The following is a 14237-nucleotide window of genomic DNA, read 5'->3' on the forward strand; positions in this document are numbered from 1 at the left end:
AATAGGAAAACCCCTGTTCTTCCCACCTAAGCAAGGCTTCAAAGGAGAAACCCTAGACCAATATAACCAGGAGAATGATGCTCTAAACTGAAACAGCCTTTGAAATGAGGAAAGATTTTTATTAGATGCTCTTAGAAATCTTCCCCCTTAACTAGAAAATGAAAGCTCTACAATTATCTGAACTTCAGCTTTTTTTTTTTTTTTTTTAAATTGCAGCATGATTTCTGTTGTTTATTTTGAAATAGGAAAAACCCTGTTCTTCCCACCTAAACAGGGCTTCGAAAGAGAAACCCTACACCAATATAACCAGGAGAATGATGCTCTAAACTGAAACACAACAAAATTCAGCCTTTAAAATGAAGAAAGACTTTTATTAGATGCTCCTTGAAATCTTCCCCCTTAACTAGAACATGAAAGCTCTACAATTAGCTGAACAAGTCTTGAAGACTTGAAGAAAATGGTAGGAGAGATATGGCTGCTTAGGAGTTTCTGTGTTTTAATGAGTTCCATGGAGTATTTTGGTGCTGAGTCAATGAAACTTGGGTACTGAGCAGAGAATGATGCAACTGTGCGAAAAAGCAAATGCAAAAGGAAAAGCTGAAGTGACTTGGAGTCTTAATGGGCCCCACTGAGGGCTGTTACTAACAAGGCCTCCCCAGGGCCTTGTTAGGACAGATTATTGGAGACCATGATTAGACAGGCAAAGCACTTTGCTGAGAAAAGTCTTGGTTGATTTTGGTGAAGACAAGGCCCAAGGCCTGAACCAGTCACTGCGAGGAGAGATCCTGCACCCCCCTGTCTGCCTCAGGACTTTTCTTGGGGGTCTGAGGAATGTGGTGGGCAGTGTGATGCCACGAGAGGAAAACTGGTATGACACCACCCTGCCTCTGCACAGGGTTGCAGGGAAGCAAAGAGGCTGCATTGCAATGACTATATCTCTTTTTCTCAAAAGCTCTAGCCAAAGCATTAGGACTGTTGGGGCCTTCCCTTTTTACCAGCAACCTCTGTCTTTTCCTCTGCACGCTTAAATATGCTGTCCCATGCTTCGTCCTATTTCCTGGAAGTCTGCAGACAGCCATCTCTGTTCACCACCTTGCTCTCATCCCAGTATTTCCATCATTTCACAAATGTCTCATCAAACCTCACCAGCTGTTCCTTGAAAAATGAAGCTAGGGTCTGATCATAGATACTCACCAGCATCTTCCAAGCCAGGGGCCTGCTGCTGGCCTTGCAGCTTCTTGGCTAGACACAGCCAAGCCTTGTGCCTGCTGCTGTCCAGCCATGGACTCAAGCAGAAGGGACAGGACAACCCATGTTGGGGTCTTCTTTCTGCCTGGGTCCTCCTGGGTGTGTAGGCAGAGGGGATCCCCCAGTCAGCATGCCAAGCAGGTGCCTTGTGCTGGCCTAGCAGGGCCACTGGCAGATGTCAGCCCAAAAGTCCAGATCCCAGGTCTATGTCAAGACACAGAACTGTAACCTGACACCTCCAGACAGAAGTGACCTCCCAGTCCCTTTGCGTGACACGTTCCTGCTGCTGCCCTATCAAGTGCAGAGACAGAAGTGACCTCACAGTCCCTGTCACAGTCACATTCCTGCTGCTGGGGCAGGAGATGCTGAGGCAGAGCTGAGCTCTTTAAATAATTCCCGTCTATCTCCTTTTTGTGGCCCACAGGCTGATCAGATCCATGGCCCCTCACTATCAGCTTTGTATGCCATGTGACTGCAGAGCAACCTCATGGTTCCTACCCTGCATCATGGGCCAAGCACCTTAAGTGCTTGCGATAAGGGCCAAGCACCTTAAGTGCTTAAGATAAGGGTTAGGAAAAGGTTTGGATGTGAAGAAGTGAATGCAAAGGAATCAGGGCTTTGATTGTTAGCCATCCATGTATGAGGTTAGGGACTAGGGCTCAGCTTTCTGTGATAGAGATTAATCAAATGTTTAGTGGAAGGGTTTGGTGTTTGGCTTGTGGTGTCAGGTCTGTGGTTAGGGTACGTGCAAGTTCTTTGGTTTTGTTTAGGTCTGCAAGAAGTCTAGGGCTAAATAGAGTGTGTTAATCATAGTGTTAAGGGCAGGGGTCACGGTGAAGAAGAGAGTAAGGGTGATGTAATGATGCTATGGAGTAGTTTTGGCTTCAAAGGATCTTGTGGTCAAATATTAGAGCAAAGGATTCCTGTCAGGGTGTGAAGTAGCATTTAGCTTTATGGATTAACGTTACAGGTTAAAATAGGACAAGGGCCTCACATGACTGCTCTAAATCAGCTTTATGGTGGGATTAACATTACCTGAACATTCTTACCTCTGCAAAATCATCACCTTCTGCTGTCCACGCTCCTTTGCCCTCCCACAAATCTCACATCTCTGTTGGCCAGGCTTCTCCTGACTTCCCCATGTCAATCATCTTCTTAGGGGAAGTTTAGAGAACCAGCATGGAGAAGGAGAGAAACGACTGTAGGAGCACCGTGCACAATGTGCCCAGCAGTTCTGCAACACCACAAAAGCAGGCCTGAAGGATGAGTTTAGGCAAAAGCTGATACCTCTGATATGACAACACCTATTCAAGACCTCTTCCTCTATGGGACCTACCAGCTACCTAGGAAGAGGGGATCTCACAAACTGTGTGCAGAGCAGCTGCATCTGCTGTCCTGTCATGGAGACCAGCAGATGTGGGCCTAAAGGCACAGATCCCAGCCAGGAGTCAAGGGTTGAGCTGTCGGCTACTTCAGAAAGAAGTCAACTCCCAGCCACTTAACAGCCATTAGCTTCCTACTGGGCTTACAGCTTCTGAGGCATCTCTGCCATCATAATACCAGACCTACAGAAAAAAACCCTTTTTGGGCTAGGACCTGCCCAGGTAGAAATGATCTGTTTTTTGTCCTTCGAGCCTGCTGGGCTCCCAGCCTCTCTGACACTCAGGAGCCAGTTCCGTGCCAGTCCTGTGAGGTGCTAGGGCAGGAGGGACCTTGCAGGCAATGTTCCAGCCCTGTGCCTGTTGGCGGTCTTTCAGCTCCCTGTGCACACTGAAGATCATGTTTGTATCCAGAAGCCATGATCCTGAAGCTGGCCTAGCAGACATTCAGGGGAAGCACCCTCCCAGCCCCAGCCTGAACCCCAGCCCCAGCCACAGCTGGCAGTGTTGCTCTTCAGAGCGAGGGGGCTGTGGTGCCAGGGGCAAGGAGGCACTCTGCAGTGCCGTGCTGGGCAGGCTGAGAGGCAGACCCATCTGATGGGGTCACTGCCATTGCCCCAGGGCTGCAAGGAATCACTCGCCATGCTCCTTTGGTGGGGCTGCTGCGTGCCCTGGGGCTGCAGAGCTCTCCTCTGCCTGCTCACACCAGACCGAGCACTTGAGCTCTGCTCATTCCACCCTGGAGGAGATCCCCCCCTTAGGAGGGAAATGCTGCAGTGGAGGCCAGCTGTGCCACTGCCATGTCCACTGCCTGTTCCTGCCTGCAGTCCCAGCGCAGCCCCACAGCAGCACTGGCACCAAGTGAGAGGAGCAACCGGGCCTGACCCCACCAGCAGCGCTGAGCAGGAGAGGCACGTGCTTTGCTGGAGGCACCGAGTACAAAACTGCCACCAACTGGTCCAGGGATGGGGAGGAGACTGAGGGGGGCTTCAGGCAGGCAACCATGACAGGCCTGAGGGAGACGGACACCATGGCCAGGTGAGGGAGGAACTTGGAAAAGGCTTTGTGCCGGCCCTGCTATAGAGACGACAGGACTGTCACCTAGATCCACAAGGTCTAATCCAAATCGACTGCTCCTACCCGTGTCAGCTGGGCTCTTGGCCTGGAGCCCCTCCTGTATGCTGGGGCTGCTCCCCCAGCTCCAGAGTAGATGGGAAGAAAAGGAAATTGAGACCAATGAATTTTTGATAACATCTTTATTGTCTTTCTCTACCAAGCAAGCCTGGTTCTGTATGTACATTAGATGATGTGGTCAAACCTAACACAAGAAGTAACATTCAGAATGCTAAGAATGAGATTATTAAAACCAAAATGAAATATTGTTCAAATACTAAAAGAGAAAAATAATTTTAAAAATGTTGTGTCATTTTCCCAAATATCCTTTGATTTCTGTTGGGATTCTTATTAATGACAATGTTATGATAACACTAGTAACGATAAAAATGATATGATATAATGTGAATCAAAATATTTGCATATTATTAAGAATACATCTTCTGAAAGCATCATGGATGCTTAAGAATCATGTATGGAAACAGTTTCCTCACTGCATCCTTGAGATCCTTGTTCCTCATGCTGTAGATGAGGGGGTTCACTGCTGGCGGCACCACCGAGTACAGAAGTGCAACGACCAGGTCCAGGGATGGAGAGGAAATGGAGGGGGGCCTCAGGTAGGAAAATATGCCAGTGCTAAGAAACAGGGAGACCACAGCCAAGTGAGGGAGGCATGTGGAAAAGGCTTTGTGCCGAGCCTGCTCAGACGGCATCCTCAGCACTGCCCTGAAGATCTGCATGTAGGAGAAAACAATGAAAACAAAACAACCAAGGACTAAAGAAACACTAAACAGAACTGCCCCAACTTCCCTGAGGTAGGCATTTGAGCAGGAGAGCTTGAGGATCTGGGGGATTTCACAGAAGAACTGGTCCACAGCATTGCCTTGGCAGAGGGGCAGGGAAAATGTGTTGGCCGTGTGCAGGGCAGCATTGAGAAAGCCACTGCCCCAGGCAGCTGCTGCCATCTGGGCACAAGCTCTGCTGCCCACGAGGCTCCCGTAGTGCAGGGGCTTGCAGATGGCAACATAGCGGTCGTAAGCCATGATAGTAAGGTTATAATACTCTGCTGATATGAAGAAGAGAAAGAAAAAGACCTGTGCAGCACAGCCTTGATAGGAGATGGCCCTGGTGTCCCAGAGGGCATTGGCCATGGCTTTGGGCAGAGTGGTGGAGATGGATCCCACATCGAGGAGGGCGAGGTTGAGGAGGAAGAAGTACATGGGGGTGTGGAAGCGGTGGTGGCAGGCTACGGCGCTGAGGATGAGGCCGTTGCCCAGGAGGGCAGCCAGGTAGATGCCCAGGAAGAGCGCAAAGTGCAGGAGCTGCAGCTCGCGTGTGTCTGCGAATGCCAGCAGAAGGAACTCACTCACAGAGCTGCTGTTGGGCATTTCCTGCTTCTGGGCATGGGGTTCTGCCCAAGGAAAAGAAAAACACTGAGTGTTTATCAGAGTTATCTTAACAGAGTTATCTTACAAAATAATAATAAAAAAAATCTATTTGTCTTTTATGCCTTCATTTCTCAGTTCAGAGGAAAAATCATTCAATTTTTCATTTAATCCCTCCCAAATGATTCTTCACTTCCATTCAGACTTTTGGCAGGTCCCTTTCGTGAGTTCTGGCTACTGCTGCTAGAGGGTGTCACTGAGAGCACCGGATTTGCTGTGGGCAATGTGGGAGTCAGTCCTGCCCAAAGTAAGTGGTAAAGATCATGTAGTGATTTTTCTTTTTTCTCTTTTGTGCTAGCAGACGCACTGTACTCAAAGTAAATCCTTGTGTGTCATCAAAGTGGCAATATCTTCAGTGCAGTGTCCTTCAGAGAGCACATTGAGTCTGTGTGTTAGTCCTAGTGTCAACTGCCCTGTGCTGGTGTCTCTTTGACCTACGGGACAATTGCACTCCTATGTTTGCCTGAAACAAACCAGGACACTGCTGAGAGCAGAGACATCCAGGCTCAAAGTGCCCATCTCCACACCCCTAAACCAGTCCCTGTACTCCCCTTCCTCCAAGCACACTGAGGGCTCACTCCATGGGCATCTAAACCCCCATCCCCAGGCAGCCTGGGAACAAGACCAGCAGCAGCATGGCCAGCTGGAGAAGCCAGGAGGAATGCCAGCGTGCTGCTGCCAGGGGAGGCAAGGCCAGGGAGGGACAGACGGACACTCAGCAGACCCTCCTGTGCTGCAGCTCTGCCTGAAGATGAGGCAGCTCCTGCTCATTGCAAATGATCTGTGCTCATCTCAAGCAAGGAGGGAGTTCTCAAAGACAGGGCACTGGGCATCATAGGGTTTGCAGCTCCTTAATATCAGCTAGAATAAAACATGTGAGGACCACAAGGATGATGTTGGTGCAGTCTGTGGGCTGAGGTGTGGGAAGGGACTTTATGAAGTTCATTGATGAAATATTGATCCCTCACTGCAATGCTCTAGCAGTCTCAGCCTGCAGTAGAAGTCTGACCACCTATTACCATGAAACTGGCCTCCACTCTAACACAAGCACAGGCTACAGAAAATGTCTTGCCTTTTGGATCGCCCCAGCCTTGGTCTTACTGTTGAAAAATCCAATCATAAATGCCATTCTCTAAAGCGTTTTCTACTCCTTTCTGGAGAAACAAAGAGACCCATCCTGACAGATGCTATCAGCCATGTGATGTGCCAGCTGTACAAGACTCCTCTGGAAACCCCACCTGCATGGCCCTGCTGCCAGAGCCTCATGGTGTCAGGAGCCTGCAGATGTGTCCTGCCACACGCTGCCCTCTGTTGTTGCGCTCCTCAGTGCCTCCAAGCCCTCTCTCCTTCTCTCCTCTCTGTGTGCCAGCTGCAGTCAGAGCCCCCAGCCCTGCTGAGCTGTGCAGAGGAGCTGCTCCTGGGCACAGCTCTCTCTCTGCTCCACGGCCCTCTTGCCATGAGCTCTCTCTGTCCCATGAGCCCGGCCCAGCTCAGCAGCACAGCACCAGCCCAAGGCACTGCAATCACCCCTCTGGGGGCTTTGCTGATGAGCCCACGAACCTCAGGCACTCAGAGACAATTGAAGACATCTCTCCAGAAGTGCAAGTCAGAGGCAAGTTTCCTGCAGTGTCCCCCTGAGGGCCAGCACTGACACAGCCTCCCTTGGAGCTCGTTAGAGCAGAACCCTGGAGGCACTGAGGACAAGGAGACAAAGGCAATGTGAAGGTGACACTGATGTGTGGACAAACTGGATGTGTGTCACCAAGCACAAGGGCCAGGACTTGACCCCAAGTGCTTCGGAAGGGAGATCCTTTCCTTGACAGGTTGCTCAGGGCTCTTTGTGGGGCAGTAGGAGATGGGGATGTGCATTGCCAAGTGCAGGAGAATGGTACGACCCCTGCCTGGTTCTTAGTTGAGGGCAAGGGGGCAATGAGGCCCTAGTGTTTTAAAGATCATCTGTCTCCTGCTAGGTCTCAGTGACAGAGACAGCAGCCATAGCTATGGGCACAAAGACATGGTCCTGTTGGGACTTTCAGCCTTGTCACAACCCTCTACCCTGTCTATACATGGCTATCCTAGGGACTTCGAGACCTCCACATCTTTTCTTTTTGGTTGTAGACCCTTATCTCTGTGGTGTTACAGAAGATCTGAGCTGTCTGATAACTCAGATCTTCTTGGTGGTCATGCTCCTCGTAAGGCAGCTCTGTAGGAAGCTGGCCTGCTTCCTCGTGAGGAGGCACCACTGCTCGTATGGCATCCCTCCTTGTACCCAGGCCCTCCTCCTCCTGGCCACTACTCACTCAACAAGGTCCCAGTCTGCCCTGATGGGTGGGGTTCCTCTTCCTCTGGTACAGGACTGGGCTCTTCTCCATGTGAAAGTCAAGAGTTTTCTGAAGTCAAAATCCTGCAGTTTCTCAAGGTTCACCCAAAGTGATGCTCCATTCTATCAGCTGTTAATGTCAGCAGGCAGACAGTTCAACCTTCATGTGACTGTGCTATCTCTGACCAGACATCAGCACAGCAAGAGTTGCAGGGAAACTTGGATAATTCAGGAGTAACAAGTTGAATGGAATTGCAGCACAATCACAGAAGGGCAGGGGATGGAATGCTGTCAGGTTCCACATTTGCTGTGTTTTCTTCTCATGCATGCTGTCAGTTTGTCTGGAGCTGTGTCCTGAATGTTACGGGGCTGTGCAGGTCAAAATTAGAAGGGCCAAAGCCCAGCTGGAGCTTAATCCATCTATTACTGTCAAAGACAATAAAAATAAATAAATAAATAAATAAATAAAAATACTTTAAATGAAGGAAGATATAGGGAGAATCATCATTCTTTATAGGATTTTGGGGGAAAAATCTGGCGACAAGGGATGAGACATTTAATGTCTTCTTTGCCTCTGTTACTAACAGCAAGACCAGTTGTTCCCCTGGACATTTCTTCCTCCTCATGGCCAGTGCCAACATTCCATTGCACACTTTGTGGCATTTTTTTCTCTCCTGATCTTTCATACGACCAAAGGGAGCTCCATCAGGGTGGAAACCCCTCCTGAAGTAGGCATCCCAACCCAGCAGGCTCCTTGTGGCCTCTCAACAAACCACACACAAGTCACCTCAGCAGCAGCTTCAAAGCCAGGGGCCTGCTGCTGGCCTTGAAGCTTCTAGTGGAGACACAGCCAAGCCTTGTGCCTGCTGCTGTCCAGCCATGGACTCAAGCAGAAGGGACAGGACAACCCATGTTGGGGTCTTCTTTCTGCCTGGGTCCTCCTGGGTGTGTAGGCAGAGGGGATCCCCCAGTCAGCATGCCAAGCAGGTGCCTTCTGCTGGCCTAGCAGGGCCACTGCCAGATGTCAGCCCAAAAGTGCAGATCCCAGGGAGAAGTCCAGGCTGACCTGCCACCTCCAGACACAAGTGACCTCACAGTCCCTTTCTGTGACACGTTCCTGCTGATGGCCTATCAAGTGCAGAGACAGAAGTGACCTCACAGTCCCTGCCACAGTCACATTGCTCCTGCTGGGGCAGGAGATCCTGAGGCAGAGCTGAGCTTTCTCTAGCCCCTTCAGTATCTCTTTTTCACTTTCTGTGTTAGAGATTAAGCCAAGTTTTAGTGGGATTGTTTGGTGTTCTGTTTGTGGTGTCAGGTTTGTTGTCAAGGTATGGACAAGCTCTGTGGTTTACGGGTGTTTTTTTTCTATCAAGTAATCTAGGGTTAAATGGGGCATTTTAATGTATGTGTTAAGTGAAAGGATTACAGTTATCAAGAGAGAAAATTGATTTCTTTCAGTTTGTTGTAGTAGCATTTAGGTTTATTTAGCGTTAAAATTACTGGCTCAAGTAAAGTAAGGGCCATATATGACTGTTTTAAGTCAGTCTTACTGCACTACCGGCATTGCAGGAATGCTCTTACCTCTATGAAATCATTAATTTCTTCTGGCCATGCTCCTCTTACCACCCCAAAATCTCACATGTCTCTTGTTCAGCTGCTCCTGACCTCCCCATATTCTACTGGGATCAGCTTTCTGATGACATTTACCATATCAGTGTATCTGTCTCACCTCTGTTGGCTCCTCCATTCCTGAGAAGGAAGTGGCATTGTGGTCAGGAGGGAAAAGGACACAAAAATCTTTAGGCGCATCCTGAGCAATGTGCCCATCAGCTCTGCACCTCCACAAAATCATGCTTCCGACCTACAAGTTTTTTTTCCCAAGTGGCTTCTGTGGATCCAGGGTTACTTTTCCCAGGCCCTCTCACATGTTTCAGTTTTGGATGTGCAGGGATGGGATAAGGAAAGCCAAGGCATGGATGGAACTCAGCTTATCTGAGGATGAAAAGCATAACAGGAAGAGATCCTATATGTACTTTGCTCAGAAAAGAAAGGCCAAGGAGAGCGTACCCCATCTGATGGATGAGAAGGGTGAACTGGTAATGACAGACATGGAGAAGGCTGAGGCACTCAACAACTTCTTTTCTTCAGTCTTCCCTGCCAGTCAGGCTTCCCAAGTCTTTCATTCCCTGAAGCCATAGATAGAGGCTTGGGGGTGCAAATTCCCACCTGTTGTAGGTGAAGAGAAGGTTTGAGGCCACCTGAAGAAGCTCAAGAAGTAAAAGTCTATGGGGCTTGATGACTTGCATTCCAGGGAGTGGAATGCTGTGGCTGAGGCTGTGGATGTTCCATCTTTTGGGGTGTTTAAGGCCACGTTAGATGAGGCCCTGAGGAACCTGATCTAGGGGGTGATGTCCCTGCCTATGGCAGGGGGGTTGGAACTAGATGATCGTCAAGGTGTTTTCCAACTCAACTGTTGTATGATTCTCTGATTCTGTGATTGTGCTTCAGAGGCAAATTAATAATAACAGTAATAACAGTAATAACAGTAATAACAGTAATACCAATAACAATAACAATGACAATAATAAAAACATGATATTGAGTTTCAGAATACTCAGTGATCCTTTGTGATATGGTTTAGTGGAGGACTTGTTAGTGGTAGGTCAGAGGTTGGACTAGGTGATCTTGGAGGTCTCTTCTAGCCTAGGTGATTCTGGGATTCTGTGATCTAGTTCATCCATGAGACAAAACCCTGCAAGCAGCACGAAGGACACTGAAATGTGGCCTAACATGAAGGAGGCTCCAGATCGCTGGTGTAGAAACAGCATTTTTGTGCCATGACCAACGTGGTATATGCTGCAGGAAAAGGCCTGCGTCTGAAGTAAAAGGCCTAGGCCAGCACCGGTGTGGCACAGGCTTGAGATTTGGGTGTTTGTGAACATTATGGAACCACAGGATCTTTAAGGTCCCTTCCAACATGAGCAGTTCTATGATTCTGTGCTTAGCAGCCCTGTACAGCAACCTGTGGGGCTCAGCCTCAGTTCATGCCCCTCAGCTTGTGCTCCAAAAGTGCTCCTTCATATCACTTGTCCCATCTGCGTTCCTCAGCTACCCCAGGGCATCCTGGAGGCAGTGGCCACCTCTGAATAGAGAATGGAAACCAGCCATGAAAGTAGACCTAGGAAAAAAAGGGAACCTGTGCATAAAAGGACTCTAAGTCACAGCTGAAAGAGTCTTTTATGGCAGCACCACCAGCTTTTTTTCTATGAATTCTCTTGATTTAGTCTCATAGGTTTTTTATTATTATTATTATTATTTTATTTATTTATTTATTTACAATTGACAGCACTGTGGACAAGGATTATCTACCAAAGTATGCTTTTTCTGGGAATAGTCTTATGCAAACATTTACCAAAATATATTTCCCAACTTTTTTTTTTTTTTTCTCCTTCTTCCTCCACCTCCCGGTCTTCAAGCAGAACTCCAAGGGAAGAAGCAACTGAATTAAAGAATAACTCACATTGAATAGATCAAGACTAGGAAATGTGCTCCATGCCATCATAAAAGGAGATAAAAAAGAGGGTCAACAGTGTTGGCCCAAGTGCCCATGACTGAAGGGTGCTGCTGGTAACTGGCTGCCAGGAGGACTTGGTATCACTGATGTCCAGCCAACTTCTCCCCCCCCAACTTCATCCCCTTCAGTGTGAATATCAACAACGTGGCTAAAGGGAGACTCCAGGAGACTATGGCAAAGGCCTTGCCAAATCCAGGTTCACCACATTCCCTTCTCTCCCCTCCCCTACTGCTTCGCCTGAGACAGGACTTTCCCCATCACACTCCCATGGGCAGAGGTGACAACTGCAAATCTCCCAGTCCTTTTTCTTGTCCTTCCTGACGACAAGTTTGCTGTCTGCTTTTTCCAAGTCCCCAGAAATCTCTCTGATCCAAATGCTTGATGGCCTGGTCCAGAAAGGCAGGGTAGTGTGACACAGCAGAGAGAGGCATCTGCAATGAGCCTGTGAGAGGGGGGTTACAGAAATCTCACAGAGACACTGGGGGTTGGTTCTGGAGTCACACAGGGCAACAGCAGCGCTCTGTGAGGTGTCCACATCTGAGCTGGCCTCCCACGCTCCTCATACACACAGGGCTGTTCAGAGACACAAGTCTCTGCCTTGCACACCACGCACAGTGCACTGCAGTGCCTGCAGTGTCCCTCTGGCTCCTGCAGCCACTGCCAGAGGCTGGGAGGCACCTCAGCCCTGCAGTGCTTTGCCCTGCTCTGCCCTCCTCTGAGGTGCCCCAAGGCATGAGGAATGGGCACAGGGACCTTGCTTCAAGCAAGCACATCTCAGAGCTGGATAAAGGTGCCTTCCCAGGGCATGTTAATTAACCTCGTGGCACTGTCTGCCTCACTGGCCTTCATGAGACTTGTAGGAATGGCTGATGGCATTTGTGCTTGCTCGTGTTCATCTCTCTGTGTGTGTATGATGTGCCTGCTGGCACCAGCAGCAATGGGTTTCCCTTTACACATCTCCCATGAACACGCAGGGGGCCCTGCTCTTCTCCTGGACATCCTACCTCCCAGGGAGCCTTTATGAGATTAGCAATGAGTAATGGCCAGCCATTGTTGAACCTCCTTCCCATGCACCGTATATCTCTGAGCTGGTGGTGATGCTCTCCAGAGTAAGAAAAATTACAAAAATGATAACAGAACAAACATTGAGCCTACAATGTATTTTGGGTTATATGCAGAAAAAAACGGGCTATGTTTTTGATTTTGAAACATCTCCAGTCATCAGTCTTTTCAAGGCATCCTTGAGCTCCTGGTTCCTCATGCTATAGATGAGGGGATTCACTGCTGGAGGCACCACTGAGTACAGAAATGACACCACCATGTCCAAGGATGCAGAGGAAAAAGAGGAGGGCTTCAGGTAGGCAAACATGACAGTGATGACAAAAAGGGATACCACGGCCAGATGAGGGAGGCACGTGGAAAAGGCTTTGTGCCGGCCCTGCTCAGAGGACATCCTCAGCACTGCCCTGAAGACCTGCACATAGGACAGCACAATGAAAACAAAACAACCAAAGACTAAAGAAACACTAAACACAAGTGCCCCGACTTCCCTCAGGTAGGCATCTGAGCAGGAGAGCTTGAGGATCTGGGGGATTTCACAGAAGAACTGCTCCACAGCATTGCCTTGGCAGAGGGGAAGGGAAAATGTGTTGGCCGTGTGCAGGACAGCATTGAGAAAGCCACTGCCCCAGGCAGCTGCTGCCATCTGGGCACAAGCTCTGCTGCCCAGGAGGCTCCCGTAGTGCAAGGGCTTGCAGATGGCAACGTAGCGGTCGTAGGCCATGATAGTAAGAAGGGAAAGCTCTGAACCAAAGAAGAAGACAAAAAAAAAGACCTGTGCAGCACATCCTTGATAGGAGATGGCCCTGTTGTCCCACAGGGCATTGGCCATGGCTTTAGGAACAGTAGTAGAGATGGATCCCAGGTCGAGGAGGGCGAGGTTGAGCAGGAAGAAGTACATGGGGGTGTGGAGGTGGTGGTCGCAGACTACGGTGCTGAGGATGAGGCCGTTGCCCAGGAGGGCAGCCAGGTAGATGCCCAGGAAGAGCGCGAAGTGCAGGAGCTGCAGCTTGCACGTGTCTGCGAATGCCAGCAGGAGGAACTCAGTGATGGTGCTTCTGTTGGACATCTGCTTTTTTGGGGATGTGATCCTGAACAAAGAAGAGAAAGAATAGTAACAATGTACAACAAACTTATCAGAGAAAAACTCATCCCATTTCTCGTTTAGAATCGCCAGAAAATTGTCCATTTCCAGGAAGACATTTGGTAGGTATCTTTCCTGAGTTCTTCCTGATGCCTGAGGGTATCCCCGGGATCAGGGGACTCCTCTGTATTCAATGGAAGAGTCAGTTATGCCCAATAGCCATAGGTAAGGTGGAATATGGGGCAATCTCATACTCACTTCACTCATGATATCAAAGAACCTTGCCCCAGTGTTGCTCCCAGGTTACCCAATTCACAGCAGATATATATATACAGATTTTTTAAATTTTCATTTTATAGGGTCAGATTTTTAGTTGTTACTAATCTACAACACTTGCTGAGTTTTTCTAAAACAGAAATCCTGGGCATTTCTCCAGCACATAAGTGGAAATGTTGTGCATCCTCAGAGAAAAAGGGACTGGCCCTATAGCGCAGAGTGTCCTTTAGTGAGTACAGACAATTCGTCCATCAATGCTGGTCTCAGCCACCGTGTGAGTGTTGCAGGAAAGTTGTACTCAGAGGTTGACCTGAGAAGAACCTGGACATGGCTTAGAGCAGAGGAATCCAGGCTCAAAGTGCCCATCTCCAGATCCCCCACCCTGTCCCTGTACTCCCCTTCCCCCAAGCACACCGAGGGCTCACCCCACAGGCATGTGAAACCCCCATCCCCAGGCAGCCTGGGAACAAGACCAGCAGCAGCACGGCCAGCTGGAGAAGCCAGGAGGAATGCCAGCGTGCTGCTGCCAGGGGAGGCAAGGCCAGGGAGAGACAGACGGACACTCAGCAGACCCTCCTGTGCTGCAGCTCTGCCTGACAGGAGGCAGCTCCTGCTCATTGCAAATGATCTGTGCTCACTTCAAGCCAGCAGAGACCTCCCAAAGACAGGGATATCCCCCAGCACTGGGCATCGGGGAGCTTACAGCTCGTAAAGATCAGCTAGGATAAAACCTGAGAGG

The 14237-nt window shown here is 49.3% G+C and overlaps 1 protein-coding gene across 1 annotated transcript; it reads right to left on the minus strand.

The window, feature by feature from the left end:
• Positions 1–3904: 3904 nt before the first annotated feature.
• LOC137847242 (olfactory receptor 14C36-like) lies at positions 3905–13207 on the minus strand. The gene is made up of 2 exons (XM_068665529.1): positions 12554–13207; positions 3905–4474 (listed from the first exon to the last, which is right to left on the minus strand). Exons 1-2 carry the CDS (start codon positions 13205–13207, stop codon positions 4193–4195), a joined length of 936 nt encoding a protein of 311 aa, XP_068521630.1. The 3' UTR covers positions 3905–4192.
• Positions 13208–14237: the final 1030 nt, after the last annotated feature.

Source organism: Anas acuta, chromosome W, assembly GCF_963932015.1.
Source record: "Anas acuta chromosome W, bAnaAcu1.1, whole genome shotgun sequence".
Taxonomy (NCBI): Eukaryota; Metazoa; Chordata; class Aves; order Anseriformes; family Anatidae; genus Anas; species Anas acuta.